Source organism: Ovis canadensis, chromosome 9, assembly GCF_042477335.2.
Source record: "Ovis canadensis isolate MfBH-ARS-UI-01 breed Bighorn chromosome 9, ARS-UI_OviCan_v2, whole genome shotgun sequence".
NCBI lineage: Eukaryota > Metazoa > Chordata > Mammalia > Artiodactyla > Bovidae > Ovis > Ovis canadensis.
Window position 1 is genome coordinate 13,665,079 of NC_091253.1, and position 25,316 is coordinate 13,690,394.

Here is a 25,316-nt window from a genome sequence, read left to right on the forward strand (position 1 = left end):
TTGGCTTAAAGCTCAACATTCAGAAAACGAAGATCATGGCATCCGGTCCCATCACTTCATGGGAAATAAATGGGGAAACAGTGGAAACAGTGTCAGACTTTATTTATTTGGGCTCCAAAATCACTGCAGATGGTGACTGCGGCCATGAAATTAAAAGAAGCTTACTCCTTGGAAGAAAAGTTATGAGCAACCTAGATAGCATATTCAAAAGCAGAGACATTACTTTGTCGACTAAGGTCTGTCTAGTCAAGGCTATGGTTTTTCCTGTGGTCATGTATGGATGTGAGAGTTGGACTGTGAAGAAGGCTGAGTTATGAAGAATTGATGCTTTTGAACTGTGGTGTTGGAGAAGATTCTTGAGAGTCCATTAGACTTCAAGGAGATCCAACCAATCCATTCTGAAGGAGACCAACCCTGGGATTTCTTTGGAAGGAATGATGCTAAAGCTGAAACTCCAGTACTTTGGCCACATCATGAGAAAAGTTGACTCACTGGAAAAGACTCTGATGCTGGGAGCAATTGGGGGCAGGAGGAGGAGGGGACAACAGAGGATAAGATGGCTGGATGGCATCACTGACTCGATGGACGTGAGTCTGAGTGAACTCCGGGAGTTGGTGATGGACAGGGAGGCCTGGCGTGCTGCGATTCATGGGGTCGCAAAGAGGCGGATACGACTGAGCAACTGAACTGAACTGAATCTTTACTTTCTCCCTGTTGCTGACTTTGGGCTTTGTTTGTTCTTCTTTTACTAATTCTTTTAGGTGGTAGGTTAGGTTGTTTTCTTCTTTCTTGAGGAAAGCCTGTATTGCCATAAACTTCCTTCTTAGAACTGCTTTTTCTGTACCTCATAGATTTTGAGTGTTGTATTTTCATTTTCTTTCGTTTTGAGGTGTTTTCTCATTTCCTCTTGGATTTCTTCATTGACCCATTGGTTTTTTAATAGCATGCTGTTTAGTGTCTAAGTATTTGCTCTTTACCCATTTTTTTTTTCTGTAATGAATTTTTAGTTTTGTACTGCTATGGTCAGAAAAAAATGTTTGATATAATTCCTATACTCTCATATTTGCTGGGACTTCTTTTGTGGTGTAGCATGTGTTCTATCCTGGAGAATGTTTCATGTGCACTTAAAAAGAATGTGTATTCTTTTGTTTTTGTGTAATGTCCTATACATATTCATTAAGTCCAAGAGGTCTATTGTATTATTTAAGACCAATGTTTCCCTACTAATTTTGTCTGGATAATTTGCCCATTAATATAAGTACGGTGTTAAAGTACCCTACTATTATTGTGTTATCAATTTCTCCCTTTTTGTCTGTTAATATTTGCTTTATATGTTTAGGCGTTCCTGTATCGGCAGTAAATATGTTAATGATAATATTCTCTTATTAAACTGACCCCTTTATCATTATTATAATGCCCTCATCTGCTGTTACAGTCTTTGTTTAAAGTCTACTTTATCTGAGTATTGCTACTCCTGCTTTCTTATCATTTTTATTTGCATGAAATAACTGTTTCTATTCCTTCACTTTAAGTCTCTGTCTTTAGTTGTGAAGTGAGTCTCTTGTAGGCAGCATATAGAAGGACCTTGTTTTTAATCAAATTAGCCACCTATGTCTTTATTTAGTCCTTTGACATTTAAAGTAATTATTCATAGGTATGAGGCTTCCCCAGTGGTTCAGTGGTAAAGAATCCATCCACCTGCTAAGGCAGGAGATGAAGGTTTGATCCCTGGGTCAGGAAGATCCCTTGGAGAAAGAAATCGCAATCCACTTCAGTATTCTTACCTGAAAAAAAAAAATCCCATGAACAGAGGATCTTGGTGGGCTACAGTTATGGGTTCACAAAGAATTGGAGAAGATTTAGTGTGTGCACATGTACTTAAGTGATGATCCTTAGTCCTGACTTTTATAATTTGCCTCTTATAGCAGGATTTCCCCTGCCCTATAATTTACTGCTTTTCCATTCAGAGAAGTCCCTTCAACATTTCTTTTAGGGTAAATTTAGTAATGATGAATTCTGTTTTTGTTTATCTGAGATGCTCTTCATTACTCCTATTTTAATGATAATCTTGCTGGGAAGAGTATCATGGGTTATGGGTTTTCCCTTTTGGGATTTTGAATGTATCTGCTGCTCCCTTCTGGTCTGTAAAGTTTCTGCAGAGAAATCAGGTGTAGATTTATAGGGATTTCCTTGTATATGATAATTTTTCCTTTGCATCCTTCAGAATTCCCTCTTCAACATTTGCCATTTTAATTATGGTATGTCTTAGAGAACATTTGTTTGGATTCGTCTTCTTGGGACTCTCTTCCAGTAGCTGTTTTCTTCTTCAGACTGTGAAATTTTTCAGTCATAATTTTCTCAAATACATTTTCCATTTCCTCGTTCTCTCTTCTTCTACTAACCATCCCCCCTGCCCCGATATGTTATCGCAAATATTTCCTGGATTGTTTTCATTTTTTAAAATTTGCCTTTTTGCTGTTCTGATTGGGTGATGTCCATTATTCTATCTTCCAGATCACAGATGCATTCTTCTGTGTCACTTAGCCAGCTACTCACTCCTTTCAGTGTTTTTTTACTTCAGCTAAAGAATTCTTCATTTCTGATTGGAGTTTTTTTTAAAATATTCTCTAGTTCCTTATTAAAAATATTGCTATCCAGATATATTCTTTCCCCTAATACAGTTAACATTTTTGTAACAAATGCTTTGAATTTTTTATCTAGTCATTTATTTCACTAGTTGTTTTTTCAGGGGCTTCCTAATGCTCTACTGAGAGAAATTCCTCTGCCTTTTCATTTTGCTTAACTTTCTCCATCTTGAGGAATTCAGATCAAACATTTTGTCCAAAGTGGTGCTCTTATGCAGGAGTGTCCCTATACAGACTGTGTCTGTTGAATGCCTTTGGTGGGAGAGCTGAATCTGACATGGATTCGGGTCATGTCTTTCCTCTGGCTGTGCGGATAGCAATCTCCTTGGCAGAAGGTGGGCCTGGTGGTGGAGGGGCTAGAGCTGGAGCCAGGTGTGGGATGGGACTCCCCTTGCCACAGCTAGGTGGCTGTCACTGCCCTATTGGGGGTGACGTATGACCCCAGGTTGCTGGAGCTGAAGCTCAGAGGTCAGGCATGAGTTGGTTCTGTTCCCTTTAAATATGTCTTCTTCTCTCTCCTTGCCCCAGAATGGGAAGTGTCAAAGCAAATGGGGTCTGCCCAGGTTCTCATGCAGCCACATTGGGACTGGATCACCTCTGCATCCTATGGCTGAATCTTCTTTCTGGTTGTGGCTGCCATATTCAGGGCCACACCATGGCATGGTTCGAATGGGGCCAGAGAGTTGGCTTGTCTTGGGTTGAGGTGCACACTGAGGTAGTCACAGGAAAGCTAGCAGCTGCTGGAGCAGGCTTCTCTCTGTCCTGCCTCTGGGTTAAGCCTGTATATGTCCTCCTCATAAGCCATCCTGTTAGTCCCAGTAACCATCGAACCAGCCAAGGGGGCTTGCCTCCACTGTGTAAGATGCCAGGACAGGAGCACCCAATCTGTGGTTCTCACAGCTCAGTCTCTTGAGTATGTCTCTGTCATGTACTCTCCCATTTCCTCTGAGTCCTCTCCCAAGGGCATGGGTCCTGAGCTGATCACTGTTCTTTCCTTTCAACCTAATTATATGTGGCTCTTTCTTACAGCCTTGATTATACCAGTCTTTCTGCCAGTTTCCAGTGAAAACTATGCCATATGTAGTTGTATTTTTGATGTGTTCGTGAGGGAAGTTGAGCTCTATGTTCTTTTATGCCATCATCTCACTCAACCTCCCCAAACTACGTCTCTTTAGAAAACTGAATCATTACCCAAATCCTGTAGTCCCTCTCTAAGCAAAAGAAAGGAGATACAGAATTTACCTTGAAAATTTTCAAATATTCATTCATTTTAAAATTCTATCTCCACTGTGAATAAACTGTCCTTCCCCGTCATTATTCTGTTTTCTAAAAGAACTCCTTGCTTTGACTTCCTTTGAAAGCCTCTCGAGTGGAAGCTTTTCCTCTCCCGTATCTCTGTGACTCACTGGTGCCTTAGTGTAGCCTGGGCTGCCGTAACAAAATATCAGAAACTGGGTGGTTAAAAAAAACAGAAATTAATTTTCTTACAGTTCTGGAGGCTGGGTGTCCGAAATCAACTCCAAATCATGTTCTGAGTCTCATTCTAGATGAATGCAATAGATTTTTAACTCATCTCTGTTACTAACTCTCATGGCTCCAGCCTAATCTGCACAGAAAGCTGAATTAGTATTTCAAAAACAGAATACCACCCCCAATCATATTAAATGAAACAAGGCAGTCACAAAAGACTATCTACTGTATGATTTGGCTAAAATTCTAAAAAAAAAGGAGGCAAAACTATAGTGACAGAGATCAAAGGTTGCCAGGGGGATGTGAGAATGAGACTGAGTATAAACAGGCATAGGAGTCTTTGAAGGGTGGAACTGTGTTATTCTTTGTGTTGGTTACACAACTGTAATCATGTTAAAATTTAATGAACTGTTTCACTTAAAATGGGTAAATATTATTATATGCAGATTATACTTTAAGAAGATGATTAAAACAATCTCCATCCAGTAACATTCAGTGTATTCCTCATTGTCAACTGCAAAAAGCCCATGTACTTCAAGTCCTCTCTGATTTGAACCGAATCTACTTTTCTAGCTTTATTTTCTATTAATCCACTACACACAGTTTATGCACTGGCTACCTCTTTCAAGTGTCATGTTCCCAGTCCTTTCTTTCTGATCATTCCTTTTTCTCTTTATTGGAAACACTCCCCCACAATTCCCATATACTTATCGCAGTTTCACTGTTCCTTTAAACCGCAGCTCAAATGTTCTCTCTTTTGTCTACTTCTCTCTGACCTTTTTCTGTGTATCTCTCATGTCGGTTACCACACAGTGTCCTGTTCATAGTAATCTACGTATTTCATTTTCCTTTCCTTATTCACTTTTGCATCGGACAGGGTGGCTAGCCATAAAGTATGTACTAGAGGCTGTGAGACTAGATTAGAAAGAAGACAACAAGGAAGAAGACAGACTGTTAGGAGACCAAAAGTAGATACAGCCAGAATTTAGGCTTTATTAACAGGATGGAATCCTTGGACTCCAAGGAGATAAAACCAGTCAATCCTAAAAGAAACCAACCCTGAATATTCATTGGAAGGACTGATACTGAAGCCACCCGATGAGAAAAGCTGATTCACTGGAAAAGACCCTGATGGTGGGAAAGACTGACAGCACAAGGAGAAGGGTGGCAGAGGACGAGATGTTCAGATAGCATCACGGACTCGATGGACATGAAACTGAGCAAACTCTGGGAGATAGTGAAGGACAGGGATGTGTGGCATGCTTCAGTCCATGGCGTTGCAAAAACTTGGACATGACTTGGGAATGAATGAAAAAGAGAATGGAAAAGAGGTGAATTTAAGAGATGTTAAGAAAGTAGAACCAAAAAGACTTGGTTAGTGATTGGATCCAGGCCACAGGAAGAGGCAGGAGTGAAGGATTATCCCCAGGTTTCAGGGCTGGGTGACTGGGTTAATGGGGTATACTGGGAATCCAGAAGGAAGAGGACTGGAGCAGGACTGGTGGAAGGGAACACTGAGAAGAGTATGAGTTCAGTTTTAGATGTATTAATTTGAAATATATCTGGAATATGCAAACAAAGCAGCTCAGGAGAGAGGTGTGACTAAAGGTATAAATGTGTAATCATCAACACACAGGATACTTCAGATAATCTCAGGAAGATATGAGCTCTTCTAGGAATGTTTAGAGGGCTCAGGACCAGGATCTGGCAAATACATACATTTGGGAGTTGAGCAGATACATAGGAGTTTAAAAAAGAGACCAGGAAGAAATGTTTAAAGAAGTAGAATAAGAAACTAAAGACAGCATAACTGAAACCAAAACAGAAGATTTCCATAAGTAGTAGTTGCTATTGTCAAAAGTTGTAAACAGTTCAGATAAAATGAAGACTGCAAGCATCTACTGGATTTGGTAATGTATTTTCAACATAAACTTCAGTAACTCAAAAATTAAGATGAATGTCTAGCAATGTCAGACAGATGATTAACTGTTGAAATATGCTTTCTTCTTTGTATCTATTATATATTTAACCATTTATAAGGATACAATTTAGTGATATTAAATATTCACAATGCTGTATAACTATAACACTATGGTCCAAACTTTTCATCATCCCCAGTATAAACTATGTACCCACTAAATAAACTTTCCCTTCCCCCTTCTCTCTAGACCTTGATGACTTCTAATCTACCTTCTGAATTTATGAATTTGCACACTCTGGGTACCTAGTATAGGTGAAATCATATAATATTTGTCCTTCCATGTCTGTCTTGTTTCACTAAGCATAATGTTTCAAGGTCCACCCATGTTGTGGCTTATATCAAAATGCCGTTCCTTTTTAGGACTGAACAGTACTTCACTACGTGTACAGAACACACTTTGTTCATCTATTCATTGATGGACGTCGAAGCTGTTTCTATCTTTTGGCTATTGTGAATACAGCATGGATGCAGATATCTGTTTAAGTCTCTGTTTTAAATTATTTTGGATTTATATCTAGGAGTAAAACTGCAAGGTCACATGGTAGTTCTGTATTAAATACTTTTCGGGAAGTTGCAAAACTGTTTTCCATAGCAGTTGTATCACTTTAAATTCCTACCAGAAATGTGTGGTTCCAATTTCTCCACACTATCACCATCAGTTACTATTTCCCAGTTTTTCTTAAACTACAGAGATGGTGTGAAATGGTGTGTCGCTGTGGTTTTGATTTGTATTTCCTTAACGTTTAGTGACATTGAGCATCTTTTCAAACCTATGTCGGTCATTTGTATATCTTCTTTGAAGAAATGTCTATTCGATTGAAAGAGACACATGTACCCCAATGTTCATCGCAGCACTGTTTATAATAGCCAGGACATGGAAGCAACCTAGATGTCCATCAGCAGATGAATGGATAAGAAAGCTGTGGTACATATACACAATGGAGTATTACTCAGCCGTTAAAAAGAATACATTTGAATCAGTTCTGATGAGATGGATGAAACTGGAGCCGATTATACAGAGTGAAGTAAGCCAGAAAGAAAAACACCAATATAGTATACTAACACATATATATGGAATTTAGAAAGATGGCAATGATGACCCTGTATGCAAGACACCAAAAAAGACACAGATGTGTATAGTGGACTTTTGGACTCAAGAGGGAGAGGGAGAGGGAGAGGGTGGGATGATTTGGGAGAATGGCATTGAAACATGTATACTATCATGTAAGAAACGAATCGCCAGTCTATGTCCGATGCAGGATACAGCATGCTTGGGGCTGGTGCATGGGGATGACCCAGAGGGATGTTATGGGGAGGGAGGTGGGAGGGGGGTTCATATTTTGGGAACGCATGTATACCCGTGGTGGATTCATGTCAACGTATGGCAAAACCAATACAGTATTGTAAAGTAAAATAAAGTAAAAATAAAAATTAAAAAAAAAAAGGAAAAGAAATGTCTATTCAAGTTGTTTGCCCATTTTTGAATTGGGTTGTTTCTGTTGTTGAGTTGTAATTTTTTTGTATTCTGGATATTAATTAATTCTTTTCAGATATATGATTTACAAATATTTTCCCCCATTCCATAGGTTATTTTTTTCACTTTCTTGATGATGTTCTTGGATAAACAAAATTTCTTAATTTTGATGATGTCTTATTCATGTATTTTTATGTTTGTTGGTTGTGCTTTTGTTATCACATGCACGAAATCATTGCCAAATCCAAGGACATAAAGATTTTCTCCAATTTTCTTCTAAGAGTTTTATAGTTTTGCCTCTTAAGTTTAGGTCTTTAATGTACTTACAGTTATTTTGAATATGGTATAAGGTAAGGGGTCCAATTTCATTCTTTTGCATGTGGATATTCAGTTTTCAAAGTACTGCTTGTTGAAAAGACTGTTCTTTTCCCCACTGAATGGTCTCAGCACACTTGTCAAGAAATTACTTAAGCATATATGTGAGGGTCTATTTCTGAGACTGCTGCTTTTGTGTGAGACACTGTAAGGAAATCTTTCCTCTCAGATTTTTGTGCTTAGCTAAAACCTTCAAAGGAATATTTTACCTCGATTATAACAACTTTTAGAAGTCTCCATCACCTTGGCTGGTTGATCTGCTTATTAGACTGGGCTTGATACAGTGACATAACTGAAATATTTCATGAGTGAGCAAAACCCCAAAGTTTTATATTCTAGAAAGAATTCCAGACACAGGTCCCTGTATCCTCTATTGGTATATTCTCACCTAGGATGCTTCACTGTATAGATGGGTTACCACTCATGAAACTGGAAAAATCACACAAGGAGGGCAACCTTGCCAAAGTTAAAAAGTGGCATGTTTACATTTATGCTGTATGAAATACTACTTTTTGAATAGCTAATATTTGCACATTTCCCACAATTCAAAGATACAAAAGGGTACAGCATGAAAACAAAGCAGTACTTTAAAAAAACCAGAGCTTTAAGACATGAGCCAAAATTTGTACATATTGAATACAAAATAATGTTTGGTCTATCATCCTTCCTCTCCAGAAAACCTCTTTATTCTCCAAACTTCCCCTTCTTTCCCCAAATCACACGGTTACAGTAAGAACAACCTCTTTCACCTGTGACTTAGGCCCCTTGGCCACTGGCTGACTTAGCTGTGGACACCAGATGCAAGCTGGGCCAGTGAGCTTTCTTCTTAAGAAATCTGAAACTAAGAAACTGTATTCTCAGTTTGGTTATTCTTTTGAACTGAGTAGCTGCTGGGAGCAATTACCTTCTGCCCAGTGGACTCAGAAGGGAGTATGGAGACAGAAAACAGCTCAGTACCGACCAGAGACAAGAGAAGGAGGGAGACTATCTGGTTTCCACAGTGCTTAGTCCTGAGGTCCCAGTCTTCCTCCAATGGCCAGCAGCACTACTGCCCTTAAGCCTAACGTGTTCCCTGCACCTTACTAACAACACACCCTATCTTCTGTTAAGGCTGTTTAAGTAGGTTTCTGTTATTTGCATCAAAGTAGGTCTTAACTTACATAGTTTTTCATGTGAATAATTCAATTGAATACATGAGCAAACATAATCACTGCCAAGGGCCTGTAAAACTGTTTTTAAAGCCAATACATATTGATGGTCAATATAGCAACTTTATTCATTGTTGAAATATTCTTCATTACTGTTAATGAAGAAAATTATAAACAATAACATGCATCTTCTTTTTCTCAGTAACAGAAACACTTTCTTTGAGACCTCAAAAATTAAGAGAGGAGTTTAACTATACTCACTTGTCAGTGGTTCCTTCTCTAAACTGGAATCTTCTGGTGCATCAAAACGACCTTCTGGTAACTTTGGCTTCTTAAGAGGTTGTTTGCTAGGTTCAGGTTTTCCTCCTTGAGAACTTATTTTCCTCAAAGAATTATACAGAAGGGGTGATCCTGGCAGAGTGAAGACAGTGAAAAAACAGAAGCTGTTCATTTATTCTACTCCAAAATTTAATACTTTTAATTACTTGTTTTAACCTTATACATTCACATTTATCAAAATTTAAAAGTATAAAAGGAAATATAGTGACAATTCTTCCTTTTGCCCCTATCTTTCAGACAGCCAGTTCCCTTCTTTGGAGGCAACCAATGCTATCAATTTGAAAAGAAGAGCTATGAAATAAACTAATCATTATTAAAATTGTAAAAACATATATAAAATAATGATTCCTATTTGAACCAATGCCCCAAATACCAAGATTCAGGTCACTAAGAGTAACTAAGTAGTAGGAACTTTTAAATGATAATACTTAGTATTTAAATTTCAAGACATCACAAGGGATTGTATTTAGGACTCTTAAATTCTAATACCGGTCCTCTTTTTCTGTCAATTAAACATTTTTAAATGTATCAGAGACCTGCTGTTGCGGTTGCTTTAGTCATTAAGTCATGTCTGACTCTTTTGGGACCCATAGAGTGCAGCCTGCTAGGTTCCTATGTCCATGGGATTCTCCAGGCAAGAATACTGGAATGGGTTGCCATTCCCTTCTCCAGAGGATCTTCCCAGCTCAGGGATCAAACCCATGTCTCCTGTATTGGCAGGTAGATTGTTTACCACTAAGCAACCAGGAAAGCCCACTGGGCACCTGCAATGTATAAGTGTGATCACTTTCTATGTTACAATGAGAAAGGTACGTTTTCAGAATATTCATTGGAAGGACTGATGCTGAAGCTGAAGGTCCAATAGTTTGGTCACCTGATGCGAGGAACTGAAGCATTGGAAAAGACCCTGATGCTGGGAAAGACTGAAGGCGGGAGAATAAGGGACGACAGAGGATGAGATGGTTGGATGGCATCACCAACTCAATGGACATGAGTTTGAGTAAACTCCGGGAGTTGGTAATGGACAGGGAGGGCTGGCATGCTGTAGTCCATAGATTGTAAAGAGATAGACATGACTGAGCGACTGACCCACAGCAACAAAAGTTTTCAGTATTATGAAAGTTATCCAACCCTTATTGAGATAATGATCAATAGGCAAAACCACTCTGGAAAACAACCTCTGGGAATGGGGGGGAGCGGTTCAAGTATGTGAAGGAATGGGTTTAGAGACAGAGGTGGGTACTAGTTCCAGTCACACCACTGTGGCAGCATTTTAATGGCCCTGAAATAGGGTGAGAATCTAATAATCAGAATCTTTGTGTGGGTTAGGTCAGATGGTGGAAGAGAATTAAGTAGCAGATGGAATTGAGGTTGCTAATCAGATGACCCTGACCTAGGGAGACTGTCCTGAATGATCTGAGTGGGTCTATTTTAATCACAAGGGTCCTTAAAAGGGGAAGAGAGAATTAGAAAAGAGAACCAGAGAGGGGGCAGTGGGAGACAGACCTGATGATGTTGCTGACTCCAATGATGGGAGAAAAGGGCCACCAAGACAAGGCAATTGGGCAGCCTCTGGGAGTTGCAAGAGGGAGGAAACGGATTTTCCCCAGGAGCCTCCAGAAGAAACACAACACTATCACCTTGGTTTCCACACAGAGAGGCTCATTTCAGATTCCTTGCCTCCAGAACTGTAAGGGTTTTTAAGCCACTGAGTGTATGGTATTTCATTATACCAGTAATATGAAACTAAAATAACTGCTTACTAGTTGTTTGATCCTTGTCAAGTTATTTTCCCTTTTTAAATCCATTTCTTCCCTATCTAAATTGAAGATAATAGTACCTATCTCATGAGATGACTAAATAGGGCAATTCATTCAAAGCACCTAGCATAGTGACAAATTGTATTTATTATTATTACAGAATTATCTAGAAGCTCCTGGTAGTATTACATATAATTAGAATTTTCTTTCATTACACATATTTTATTCACTTTCTAAAAAACACTACATCATCCTACCCCTGCTTTAAAAAATTATATACATATATATACACACACACACACAAATATACATATATACAAGTACCTGTATGTATGTATGTGTGTGTGTGTGTGTGTGTGTGTATACATATATACCTTCCACAGCCAATTTGGAATTTACATGACTTGTTTGCAAGATTACAAAAAGTTAACATCACAAACTACGTTAACAATTTCAAAATAATACACTCTGCATATCCACTGCATGGATCTCAGTGACTGACAACATTGCTGACTCTTTGAATGACCAACTGTACTGCAAATTAAAATTAAAATGAAAGGGCCCATAAAATTCAATAAGAAAATAAATATAGTGAGAATAAGATGGTGGAGGGGTAGGTGGACATGGAATATATCTCTGTCTGTGGAAACATCAGGAATACACCTTCAGACACAGAAGTCCTTCCAATGAGTATTCAGGGTTGATTTCTTTTAGGATGGACTGGTTTGATCTTCTTGCAGGGCAAGGAACTCTCAAGAGTCCTCCAGCACCACAATTTGCAAGCACTAATTCTTTGGAGCTCAGCCTTCTTTATGGTCCAACTCTCATATCCATACATGATTAATGGAAAACTGTAACTCTGACTATACATGCCTTTGTTGGCAAAGTGATGTCCCCACTTTTTAATACGCTGTCCAGGTTTGTCATAGCTTTTCTTCCAAGGAGCAAGTGTCTTTAATTTTCTGTGTGCAGTGATCCTGGAAGCCAAGAAACTAAAATCTGTCACTGTTTCCACTTTTTCTTCATTTATTTGCTATGAAATGATGGGACTGGATGCTATGATCTTATTTTTTTCAATGTTGAGTTTTAAGCCAGCTTTTTCACTCTCCTCTTTCACCCTCATCAAGAGGCTCTTTAGTTTCTCTTCGTTTTCTACCATTAGAATGGCATTATCTGCATATCTGAGGTTGTTTACATTTCTCCTGGCAACCTTGATTCCAGCTTATGACTTATTATTCAATCCAGCATTTCACATGATGTAATCGGCATGTAAGTTAAATAAGCAGAGTGACAATATACATAGCCTTGACGTACTTCATTCCTGATTTTGAACTAGTCCATTGTTGCATGTCTGGTTCTAACTATTGCTTCTTTACCTGCATATTGCTCTCTGAGGAGACAGTTATGATGGACTGGAAGTACTCAGTTGAGTTCAGTTGCTCAGTCTTGTCTGACTCTTTACAACCCCACAGACTGCAGAAGGCCAGGCCTCGCTGTCCATCACCAACTCCCGGTATTTACTCAAACTCACGTCCATTGAGTTGGTGACGCTATCCAACCACCTCATCCTCTGTTGTACCCTTCTCCTCCTGCCTTCAGTCTTTCCCAGCATCATGGTCTTTTCAAATGAATCAGCTCTTCACATCAGGTGGACAAAATACTGGAGTTTCAGCTTCAGCATCAGTCCTTCCAATGAATATTAAGAACTGATTTCCTCTAGAATGGACTGATTTCCTCCGTGCAGTCCAAGGGGCTCTCAAGAGTCTTCTCCAACACCACAGTTCAAAAGCATCAATTCTTCAGCACTCAGTTTTCTTTATAGTCCAACTCTTACATCCATACTGGAAAAACCATAGCCTTGGCTAGATGGACATTTGTTGGCAAAGTAATGTCTCTACTTTTTAATATGCTGTCTAGATTGGTCATAACTTTTCTTTAAAGGAGTAAGTGTCTTTTAATTTCATGGCTGCAGTCACCATATGCAGTGATATTGGAGCTCCCCAAAATAAAGTCTGCTGCTGTTTCCCCATCTATTTCCCATGAATGATAGACTAGATGCTGTGATCTTAGTTTTCTGAATGTTGAGCTTTAAGCCAACTTTTCCCTTCTCCTCTTTCACTTTCATCAAGAGGATCTTTAGTTCTTCACTTTCTGCCGTAAGGGTGATGTCATCTGCATATCTGAAGTTATTGATATTTCTCCCAGCAGTCTTGATTCCAGCTTCTGTTTCATCCAGCCCAGCGTTTCTCATGATGTACTCTGCAGAGAAGTTAAATAAGCAGGTTGACAATATACAGCTCCGAGGTACTCCTTTTCCTATTTGGAACCAGTCTGCTTTCTAGCTCCAGTTCTAACTGTTGCTGCCTGACCTGCATACAGATTTCTCAAGAGGCAGGTCAGGTGGTCTGGCATTCCCATCTCTTTCAGAATTTTCCACAGTTTATTGTGACCCACACAGTCAAAGGCACTGGCACAGTCAATAAAGCAGAAGTGTTCTGGAACTCTCTTTTTTGATGATCCAGCGGATGTTGGCAATTTGATCTCTGGTTCCTCTGCCTTTTCTAAAACCAGCTTGAACATCTGGAAGTTCACAGTTCACGTATTGCTGAAGCCTGGCTTGGAGAATTTTGAGCATTACTTTACTCGCATGTGAGATGAGTGAAATTGTACAGTAGTTTGAGCATTCTTTGGCATTTCCTTTATTTGGGATTGGAATGAAAACTGACCTTTTCCAGTCCTGTGGCCACTGCTGAGTTTTCCAAATTTGCTGGCATATTGAGTGTAGCACTTCCACAGCATCATCTTTTAGGATTTGAATTAGCTCAACTGGAATTCCTTCACCTCCACCAGCTTTGTTCATAGTGATGCTTCCTAAGGCCCACTTGACTTCGTGTTCCAGGATGTCTGGCGCTAGGTGAGTGATCACACCATCGTGATTAACTGAGTCATGAAGATCTTTTTTGTATAGTTCTTCTGTGTATTCTTGCAACTTCTTCTTACTTCTTCTTAATATCTTCTGCTTCTGTTAGGTCCATACCATTTCTGTCCTTTATTGAGCCCATCTTTGCATGAAATGTTCCCTTGGTATCTCTAATTTTCTTGAAGAGATCTCTAGTCTTTCCTAATCTGTTGTTTTCCACTATTTCTTTGCATTGATCACTGAGGAAGGCTTTCTTATCCTTCTTGCTATTCTTTGGAACTCTGCATTCAGATGGGCATGTCTTTCCTTTTCTCCTTGGCTTTTGGCTTCTCTTCTTTTCACAGCTATTTGTAATGCCTCCTCAGACAGCCATTTTGTTTTTTGCATTTTTTTTTCTTGGTGATGGTCTTGATCCCTGTCTCCTGTACAATGTCATGAACCTCCATCCACAGTTCATCAGGCACTGTGTCTGTCAGATCTAGTCCCTTAAATCTATTTCTTACTTCCACTGTATAATCGTAAGGGATTTGATTTAGGTCATACTTGAATGGTCTAGTGGTTTCCCCCACTTTCTTCAATTTCAGTCTGATGTTGGCAATAAGGAGTTCATGATCTGAGCCACAGTCAGCTCCCGGTCGTGTTTTTGCTGACTGTATAGAGCTTCTCAACCTTTGGCTGCAAAAAATATAATCAATCTGATTTTGGTGTTGACCATCTGGTGATGTCCATGTGTAGAGTCTTCTCTTGTGTTGTTGGAAGAGGGTGTTTGCTATGACCAGTGGATTTTTTTTGGCAAAACTCTATTAGCCTTTGCCCTGCTTCACTCTGTACTCCAAGGCCAAAGTTGCCTATTACTCCAGGTGTTTCTTGACTTCCTACTTTTGCATTCCAGTCCCCTATAATGAAAAGGTCATCTTTTATGGGTGTTAGTTCTAGTAGGTCTTGTAGGTCCTTATAGAACTGTTCAACTTCAGCTTCTTCAGTGTTAATGGTTGGGGCATAGACTTGGATTACTGTGATATTGAATGGTTTGCCTTGGAAAAGAACCAAGGTCATTCTGTCGTTTTTGAGACTGTGTCCAAGTACTGCATTTTGGACTCTTTTGTTGACTATGATGGCTACTCCATTTCTTCTAAGGGATTCTTGCCCACAGTAGTAGATATAATTTAACTCAGGTCATCTGAGTTAAATTCACCCATTCCAGCCCATTTTAGTCCACTGATTCCTAAAATGTTAATGTTCACTCTTGCCATCTCCTGTTTGACCAGTTCCAATTTGCCTTGATTCATGGACCTAACATTCCAGGTTCCTATGCAATATTAATCTTTACAGCATCAGACCTTGTTTCCATCACCAGTGACATCCACAACTGGGTATTGTCTTTGCTTTGGCTCCATCTCTTCATTCTTTCTGGAGTTACCTCTCCACTGATCTCCCATAGCATATTGGGCACCTACCAACCTGGGGAGTTCATCTTTCAGTGTCCTATCTTTTTTCCTTTTCATTCTGTTCATGGATGGGATTCTCAAGGCAAGAATACTGAAGTGGTCTGCCATTCTCTTGTCCAGTGGACCACATTTTGTCAGAACTCTCCACCATGACCCATCTGTCCTGGGTGGCCCTACACGGCATGGCCATAGTTTCACTGAGTTAGACAAGGCTGTGGTCCACATGATTAGATTGGTTAGTTTTCTGTGATTGTGGTTTTCAGTCTGGTATTACTAGGAATTCTTTAAGAATTCCTCACAGTTTGTTGTGATCCACAGTCACAGGCTTTAGTGTAGTCAATGAAGCATAAGTAGATGTTTTTCTGGAACTCCCTTGCTTTTTCCATGATTTAACGAATGTTGGCAATTTGATCTGTGGTTCCTCTGCTTCTTCACAACTCAGCTTTTACATCTGGAGTTTCTTGGTTTATGTACTGTTGAAGCTTACCTTGAAGGATTTTGAGCATTACCTTGCTAGCATGTAAAATCAGTGCAATCATATGGTAGTTTGAGCATTCTTTGGCTTTGCCCTTCTTTGGGATTGGAATGAAAACTGACCTTTTCCAGTCCTGTGGCCACTGCTGAGTTTTCCAAATTTGCTGGGATATTGAGTGCAGCACATTTACAGCATCATCTTCTAGGATTTTAAACAGCTCAGCTGGAATTGTGTCACCTCCATTAGCTTGTTTGTAGTGATGCTTCCTAAGGGCCACTTGATTTCACACTCCAGAATGCCTGGCTCTAGCTGAGTGACTCTACCCTATTGTTATCTGGGTCATTAATACCTTTCTTATATAGCTCTTCTGTGTATTCTTTCCATCACTTCTTAATCTCTTCTGCTTCTGTTATTAATAGTTCTTTACCATTTCTTTTATCACTTCCATCTATGTAAGAAATGTTCCCTTGGTATCTCTTAATTTTCCTGAATAGATCTCTAGTCTTTCCTATTCTATGGTTTTCCTCTATTTGTATTATCCTTGCTATCCTCTGGAACTGTGCATTCAATTGGATGTATCTTTCCCTTGCCTTTCACTTCTCCTTTCTGCAGCTATTTGTAAAGCCTCCTCAGACAACCACTTTGCATTCCTGCATTTCTTTTTCTTGGGATGGTTTTGTTCACTGCCTCTTGTACAGTGTTACAAACCTCTGTCCACAGTTCTGAAGGCAATGGGTCTACCTCAGGATCTAATCTCTTGAGCCTAATTGTCACCTCCACTGTATAAGCATAAGGGATTTTATTTAGGTCATCTGAATGGTCTAGTGGTTTTCCCTATTTTCTTCAATTAAAGCCTAAATTTTGCATTAAGGTAGGGAAGGAAATGGCAACCCACGCCACTATTCTTGTCTGGAGAACTCCATGGACAGAAGAGCCTGGTGTACTACAGTCCATGGGGTCACAAAGATTTGGACACAACTGAGTGACTTAACACACTCTGCAATAAGGAGCTCATGAACTGAACCACAGTCAGCTCCAGGTCTTGTTTTTGGTAAGTGTATGGTATGTTTCAAATTTTCTAGAAATTCATAAGCATTTATGCAAAATAAAAATGGCACAAAATCCCTGGCTATCAGGTATAATATAGACAAAATCTGAAGCTAAAATTTTGCTTCTTAAATGATGCAGATACATGACAGTAAATAATAAAAGTAATATTATGCATTAGGTGCCAATGTGCCAGGCACTGTGTTAGGAGCTGGAAAAAATGTCAATTTATTTGTATGAGTATAATTGTGAATTATAATAATTCTGTTTAGCATGAACATGATCATTTTCTGGAAAAGGGACACTGGGCAGATGTGGTAGAGACTGCGCAGTGTGTCCAGCAGCTGAGCTGCTTTCCCCTCTTCCAATGAGTTCCAGAACGCCCACTCCCACTGTCTGTGATCAAGCTGAGCAACAGGCCACTCACTTAGGGATCAGATATCCTAGTCTTCCCTGAAGCCAAGCAGCCACATGTCCAAGTTGTGGCCAGTGGGCTGGGTTAGGAAAAACATATGCAAATTTTAGGTCACCTCAATTTTCCCACAAATCAATTGCCCTGGATTTCTTTTTCCATTCCCTGAGATTGTAATGTGGACAGTGCAGTGACCCGCCTGTAAGGGTTACAAGGAAAAGCCAAAAGATCAGATTTCTCAAGGTGCTCTGAGACCATAGAACCATAAATAGAACTATTTTTGTATCAGGTAGACGTGTGACAAAATGTGGAGGAAAAGAATTTTTCTCATTTTTGCACAATACATGATTAGAAAAGACACTGGGCTCCTTTACAGAAATGAGGAAATTCACCATAAAGCTCACATCTTTTTCAAGGGATGCTTTGGCCTTTTCCAAAGGCTATTTACAATTGTGTCTATAAGAACATTACAGGCAAGAAGAATGACTTTCTAAGAGAACTAATAAAAGCAAAGGAAAAAGAGTAAACTGTCACTAAAAAAATAAAAATAACTTTTCAAAATTTCTGTTTGATAGAGATGCCCAAACTCTACAGCCAAACTCACCCAAAAAGGTTAAAAAAATATATATATATATATGTATATATATATATATACACACACACACACACACACACACACACATACACAAAACATTTCTAAATCAGAGAAAGAAATGTTAAGAAAGGAAATAATGATAAGAGTATCAAAGCATTCCTGTAAGATAAACAGTTAAGCTGGTATATAACCTGGGTCTTTCTCACCTAGAGTTTAGTGTACAGAGGTCTCAGGACAGCAGGGAGAGCAGTCTTTTGAACCCAAGGAAAACAAATAGCCTACTAGAGGCCAGAACCCAGGAAGGGTCATGCACTGAGTAAAGAGAGTGATTTGGAAGATTTTTAAATGTGCATATAACTACTTGGGGAAGATCTTATTAAAATGCAGATTCTTAATAGGTTTGGTATGACCCAAGATTCTGCATTTTAACAAGTTCCAAGGTGAAGCTCCCATTGCTAGTCCAAAGAGCAAGGGACTGGAAGACAAACTCTAGTTAATGAACACCTTTGTTCTGTGTAACGATGTTAAAAAGGAAGCCCTTCTTGATATTTTGAAGCCATTGGTTGACCATATCTGTGTTTACGTCAGATTACACACTATGTGCAGGGTTCAAAGACCCTCAGGGGAGCATCTTTCTATAAAGTGGATTAAAGTCTGAAGCTGAAATGCTTTCAGACACATGGCAGAGGCAAATCCTCTGAGGACAAATAGTTTTTGAACTCACGTCTTATGGAAGCCTCAAAGAGGGAATACCAATAAAACATTCAAGGAAACAAGCTATCATATGCAAGATCAACAAACAACAGAGCTAGGACCATAAAGATCTATATACTGAATCAAAATTAAAATAACTAATATGTTTTAAGGAAATAAAAACGAAGCCAAAGAGACAAATGAGTAAGAGACTGAAAATTCACTAGGCCAATAATTAAAAAAAACCCAAAATCCCAAAAAAACCCAACCCCCAACAACCACAAATTTAAATTTAAAGCTCAATAAAAGCCCTAAATAGCAGAATAGATATAACTGAAAAGAGTTAGTGGCCCAAATAAAGTTCTGAAGAAATTATACAGAAAAAAGCGTAGCAAAAAGGAGATAAAAATAATAAAAGCAATGTTAAAATATTTGGAGGATAAAATGAGGGCTAACAAATGTTTGTTTCATCACAGTTCCAGAAGGAAATAATGAAAAGACCAGGAGACGTCCAACAGACAGGAATGTTCAGATGTAGGAAAGAGCCACAAGTAAAAAAAAAAAAAAAAATTAAATAAGAAAAACACATCTAGACACAAAGTACAATGAAGAAGCCAACATCAAAGGAAGAGATAAAAAGTAGCTAGGTAAAGGAGAGATTACTAATGAAGGAACAAACATTAGACAGAAGACCTCCCAACAGCTATAAAGAAAGCCAGAAGAGATAGACCTGTGAGACAATGATACGTTTATTGAAACTACCTTGCAAGAATAAGAGAAATAAACCATATTTTCAGATTAAAAATAAAATACATGTTAAAAAAAAAAAAAGCACTGAGAAACTTTATCACAAGACTATCACCAAAGGGAACATCTAAACAATGTACTGTAAGAAACTGATTCAAGAAGTAAAAGTGTGAAATAAAAAGAGAAAAATAGAAGTTTTAAACATTGACTATATAAAAATGTAATATGTTCATTTGTGTTACTACACAATTCCACCCTAACATATACACAAGAAAACATACACACACACACACACAACCCTAAAAGGCTGAACAACAGAGTAGGAGGGTGAATGAATTCAAAGCATTTTTAAGGTTTGTACTGTTTAGGAGGAACATGAAGATATTAATTTTGGGGGACTCAAAAATCACTGCAGATGGTGACTGCAGCCATGAAATTGAAAGACGCTTACTCCTTGGAAGAAAAGTTATGACCAACCTACATAGCACATTCAAAAGCAGAGACATTACTTTGCCAACAAAGGTCCATCTAACCAAGGCTATGGTTTTTCCTTTGGTTATGTATGGATGTGAGAGTTGGTCTGTGAAGAAGGCTGAGTGCTGAAGAATTGATGTTTTTGAACTGTGGTGTTGGAGAAGAGTCTTGAGAGTCCCTTGGACTGCAAGGAGATCCAACCAGTCCATTCTGAAGGAGATCAGCCCTGGGATTTCTTTGGAAGGAATGATGCTAAAGCTGAAACTGCAGTACTTTGGCCATCTCATGCGAAGAGTTGACTCATTGGAAAAGACTCTGATGCTGGGAGGGATTGAAGGCAGGAGGAGAAGGGGATGACAGAGGATGAGATGACTGGATGACATCACTGACTCGATGGACGTGAGTCTGAGTGAACTCTGGGAGTTGGTGATGGACAGGGAGTCCTGGCGTGCTGTGATTCATGGGGTCTCAAAGAGTCAAACACGACTGAGCGACTGAACTGAACTGAAGATATTAATTAACTTCAACTTCCTCAAGCATGCAATCAGATTTCAAGAGTAACCAATAAAAAGCAATGTGTACCTTTGAAATCACAGAGGAAAAAAATGGAAGAAGAAAACATTTAATTGAAAGTATGACAAATAGAAGGTAACAAAAAATGAGATGGCAGAAATAAGGTCAATTTTATCAGCTAATATACAGTAAGTCCCCTATATACAAAAGAGTTCCAGTTTGAGAGTGTTTGTAAGTCCTACTTGTTCGTAAGTCCAACAGAGATCAGCTGGTAAAGAATCCACCTGCAATGCAACAGATGATTCCTGGAGAAGGGATAGGCTACCCACTCTAGTATTCTTGGGCCTCCCAGGCGGCTCAGATGGTAAAGAATCCACTCACAGTGTGGGAGACCTGGGTTCAATCCCTGGGTTGGGAAGATCTCCTGGAGGAGGGCATGGCAACCTACTCCAGTATTCTTGTCTGAGGAACCACCATGGACAGAGGAACCTGGTGGGCTAGTCCATGAAGTTGCAAAGAGTTGGACACAACTGACCATGACTGACTGACTAAGCAAAACACACAGTAAGTCCCCTACTTACCAAAGTTCCAGTCCGAGAGCGTTTGTTAAGTCCTACTTGTTTGTAAGTCCAACAGAATTAGTCTTCCCTTGTTAAAGGTAGCTCAGTTGGTAAAGAATCCACCTATAATGCAGGAGACTCCGGTTTGATTCCTGGGTTGGGAACATCCCTTGAAGAAGGGATAGGCTACCCACTCCAGTATTCTTGGGCCTCCCCTGTGGCCAAGCTGGTAAAGAATCTGCCTGCAATGTGGGAGACCTGGGTTCAATCGCTGGGTTGGGAAGATCCCCTGGAGAAGAGAAAGGCTACCCACTGGAGAATTTCATGGGACTGTATAGTCCCTGGGGTTGCAAAGAGTTGGACACAACCGAGCAACTTTCACTTTCAGTTTTCACCCAACTATCACAGTGGGCTATTAAGTTTTTAAAACTTCTCACAAAAATAATACATAAAAAACAAAAACAAAAATAAAACATTTTTAATCTTATGGTACAGTACCTTGAAAAGTGCAGTATGACAGCTCAACAACTGTCATACAAGGGCTGGCATCAAGTGAACAGGCAAGAGTTACTGACTGGAGGAAGGAGAGGAGGTGGAAGATGGTAGAGCTGAAGAATCATCAGCAATAGATGTAGTGCAAGCTGCAATTTCAATCTCACCTGACGTTGATGGAACACATGTTTACATCTTTGAAAGTTCACAACCTGAAGATTTAGATGTAGGTGACTTACAGTGATTGCAAATGGATTGACCTCTCCAGTTAAAAGGTATATACTATCAGACTTCAAAATAAAAACTCACCAAAATCTAGTCTTATGCTGTTTATATATAAGAGAATTATCATGGTTCCAGTGTTACCTGTTGGATATTCCAGGCAAGAATACCAGTGTGAGTTGCCATGCCCTTCTCCAAGAGATCTTCCCAACCCAGGAATCAAACTTAAGTCTCTGAAGTCTCCTGCACTGCAGGCGACTTTATTCCTGGTAGAATAAATACTTAAATACAAAAAAGCCTATCGACTTTAAGGAGAAAATATAGGAGAGTATCTTTATGACCTTAGGGTTGGGAAGGCTTTCTTACAGAAGACTACAAAGCACTGATAATAAACAGAAGGATCAAGACAAGAAGATAACATTACAAATTTGTTTACCAAAAGCGCCACCTGGGAAGCCCACATAGCTATATAGAGAGCAAAAATTAGAACTTTATGCCTATATATTTAAAGTATATAAAATGAACAATTTTCCAGAAAAATTCATCAAAACTTAATTAAGAAGAGAAAATCTGATAAATACCACAATAATCATTACAGAAATTAAACTAATAATTTAAAATCTTCAGTTCAGTCGCTCAGTCGTAACCAACTCTTTGCGACCCCATGAATTGCAGCACACCAGGCCTCCCTGTCCATCATCAACTCCTGGAGTTCACCCAAACTCATGTCCATGGAGTCGGTGATGCCATCCAGCCATCTCATCCTCTGTTGTCCCCTTCTCCTCCTGTCCCCAATCCCTCCCAGCATCAGAGTTCTTTCCAGATTTAAAATCTTACCTCACATCAAAGGGCAGGTCTAGATAGTTTTGCATGTAAATTGTAACAAATACTCAAGGAATGGCTTATTTCAATCTTAAAGAAAAGGACTAAAAGACTCTTAAATTCATTGTAAGAGGCTAGAATAACTTTAATTTCAAAACCAGAAAAGGAAATTGCAAGAGCGGAAAACTACAAGGCAGTTTTTAAACAAAGTATCAGCATACCACAACCAATATTATAACAACATAATCATCCCGATACATCTGAATATTTTCTAGGAATCTGAGTTAATTAGCACAGAAAAATCTGTAATCACCAACCCACTGTATTAAAGAAGAAAAATGAATTAAAAACAAGATGAAGAAAAATGAATTTTTCAAGATTTCTTTTTGTCTTAAAAAACAGATAACTACATAAACAAATAAAACCCCATCCTTCTAGAAATGGCAAGGAACTTCATTAACAAAATAAAGGGCATATCTACAGCTAATATTGCATGTTGAAATATGAACATATTCCCTTTATAATTATGAACAAAATAAGTATGCCTATCACCATTTTTAGTCAGCACTGTATGTACTGAAAAACCTGACCAAGAACAGAGAAACAAGAGAAAATAAAAAGATATAAAGATTGGAAAGGGAGAAAAAGATTTTCATTATTTGCAGGCAATATCTGTGTCCACCCAGCACCACCCCCACCAAAATCTACAAATAAATTATTGAAATTAATTAATTAATTTACCCAGGTTACCAGATACAAAATCAATAAACAAGTCAACTGTGTTTCCATACATAAGCAGCAACTAGAAAATAATAATCTTAGAAAATACTGAGCAGTTGTAACCAAATTCCAGCAGAAACTTTTTTAAAAGAATTTTATATGGAAGCAGATATCCAAGAATAGCCAAGACACTTCTGAAAAACAACATGAAAGGACTTACCCTACTAAATATTAAGAGTTGTTACAAAAGTATGGTTGTTAAGATAGGTATTACATCACAGGAACAGACAAACAGATCAATGAAATGGAAAAGAGAGCCAAGAAATAAACCGAGGTGTCCATGCATATGTAAGATAGCTACATTTCATTGGGGGGTGGGGGGAAGTCCAACATATGGACATGGGACAACTGGTTACTGGCATGGGAAAAAAGTGAAATCAGTTTCCTGCCTCACGCCATGCATGGAAAAAAGTTCTTGGAATAAAGACTTAAATACAAAAAAGCCAAACTATAGACCTTTAAGGAGAAAATATAGGAGAGAGAATATTTTTATGACCTTAGGGTTGGGAAGGCTTTCTTACAGAAGACTAAAAAGCACTGATAATAAACAAAAGTATCAAGACAAGAAGATAACATTACAAATTTGTTTGCCAAAAGATACCTTTCCTTTGAAGCTCTGTAATTGTATAGTTGGATTCATAATTTTATTGTGTCTGCTGCTGAAGATAATTTTATTTTAGGCTGCGCTGGGTCTTCTTGCTATTTGGGCTTTTCTCTAGTTGCATCAAGTAGGGGCTACTTTCTAGTTGTGGTCCAGAGGCATGTCACTGCAGAGTCTTCTCCTGTTGCCGAGCACAGCGTGCATGGGCTTCAACAATTGTGGCACACAGGCTCAGTGGTTGAGTTCACCGGCTCTTGGGCACAGGCTCAAAAGCTGTGGTGCACAGGCTTAGCTGCTCTACAGCATTTGGGATCTTCCTGGATCAGGGATTGAACCCGTGTCTCCTGCACTTGCAGGCGAATTCTTTACCACTGAGCCACCAGGGAAGCTCTGAAGATAATTTTTTCAGAAAGACACCATAAGAGTGACAAAAACAGCTCACAACCTAGCTTGTACGGCTGATATCTTAAGTGACATCATCTTGGGCCTACATAGTTCCTCCAGTCTTTCTGCCGACCCTACCCAGGACTGTATGGGGTAAATCGCTCTCTGTTGTCAAGGGCTCAGCAGTTAATAGGTACTGTTTAATCATCAGTAGGATCAGATGACTCCTAAACTGTCAGTCCCCTTAAACAAGGATGAAAACCTTAGCTGACATAGTCCCAGCCACCACAAGACCAATTGGCCATTCATAAATCCTGACTTAGGAAGATGCATTTCCTGCTTTCACACACATACCTTCTACCTCCATATGCTGCTGTGCTGTGCTTAATTGCTCAGTCGTGTCCTCCTCTTGGTGACCCCATGGACTGAAGCCCACCAGGCTCCTCTGTCCATAGGGATTCTCCTGGCAAGACTACTGGAGTGGGTAGCCATCCCCTTCTTCAGGAGATCTTCCCAATCCAGGGATCAAACCCAGGTCTCCAGCATTGTGGGCAGATTCTTTACTGTCTGAGCCACCAGGGAGGCCCAAGAATACTCGGGTGGGTAGCCTATCCCTTTTCCAGGGAAATTTCCCATCCCACAAATTGAACCAGGGTCCCCTACATTGCAGGCGGGTTCTTTACCAGCTGAGCTACCAGGGAAGCCCACATACCTTCACACTCTAGGTTAACTATAAAACTGTCCCAGTGGCCCCTTGGCAGCATGACGCACAGCTGCTAATGCTTCCTGATGGCTGTCTGTCTGATCCCAGCCTGTAAGTCACCCTATGATAAACTGACCCACTGATTATACGAACCTCCCTGCCTCGCTTTTTCAGTCTCAAGATGCCTTCTCAGTTCAGTAAGCACTTGTCATTCCTGCCATCCTCAAACAGAGCTA

General features: G+C 39.4%; 1 protein-coding gene across 1 annotated transcript in view; it reads right to left on the reverse strand.

Moving 5' to 3' along the window:
- SDHAF4 (succinate dehydrogenase complex assembly factor 4) overlaps positions 1-25,316 on the reverse strand; it is a 33,749-nt gene that overhangs the window by 6,106 nt on the left and 2,327 nt on the right. Inside the window, exon 2 of the mRNA XM_069599498.1 lies at positions 9,355-9,504. Within this exon, the coding sequence (XP_069455599.1) occupies positions 9,355-9,504 (150 nt within the window). The remainder of the gene's footprint in view (positions 1-9,354; positions 9,505-25,316) is intronic.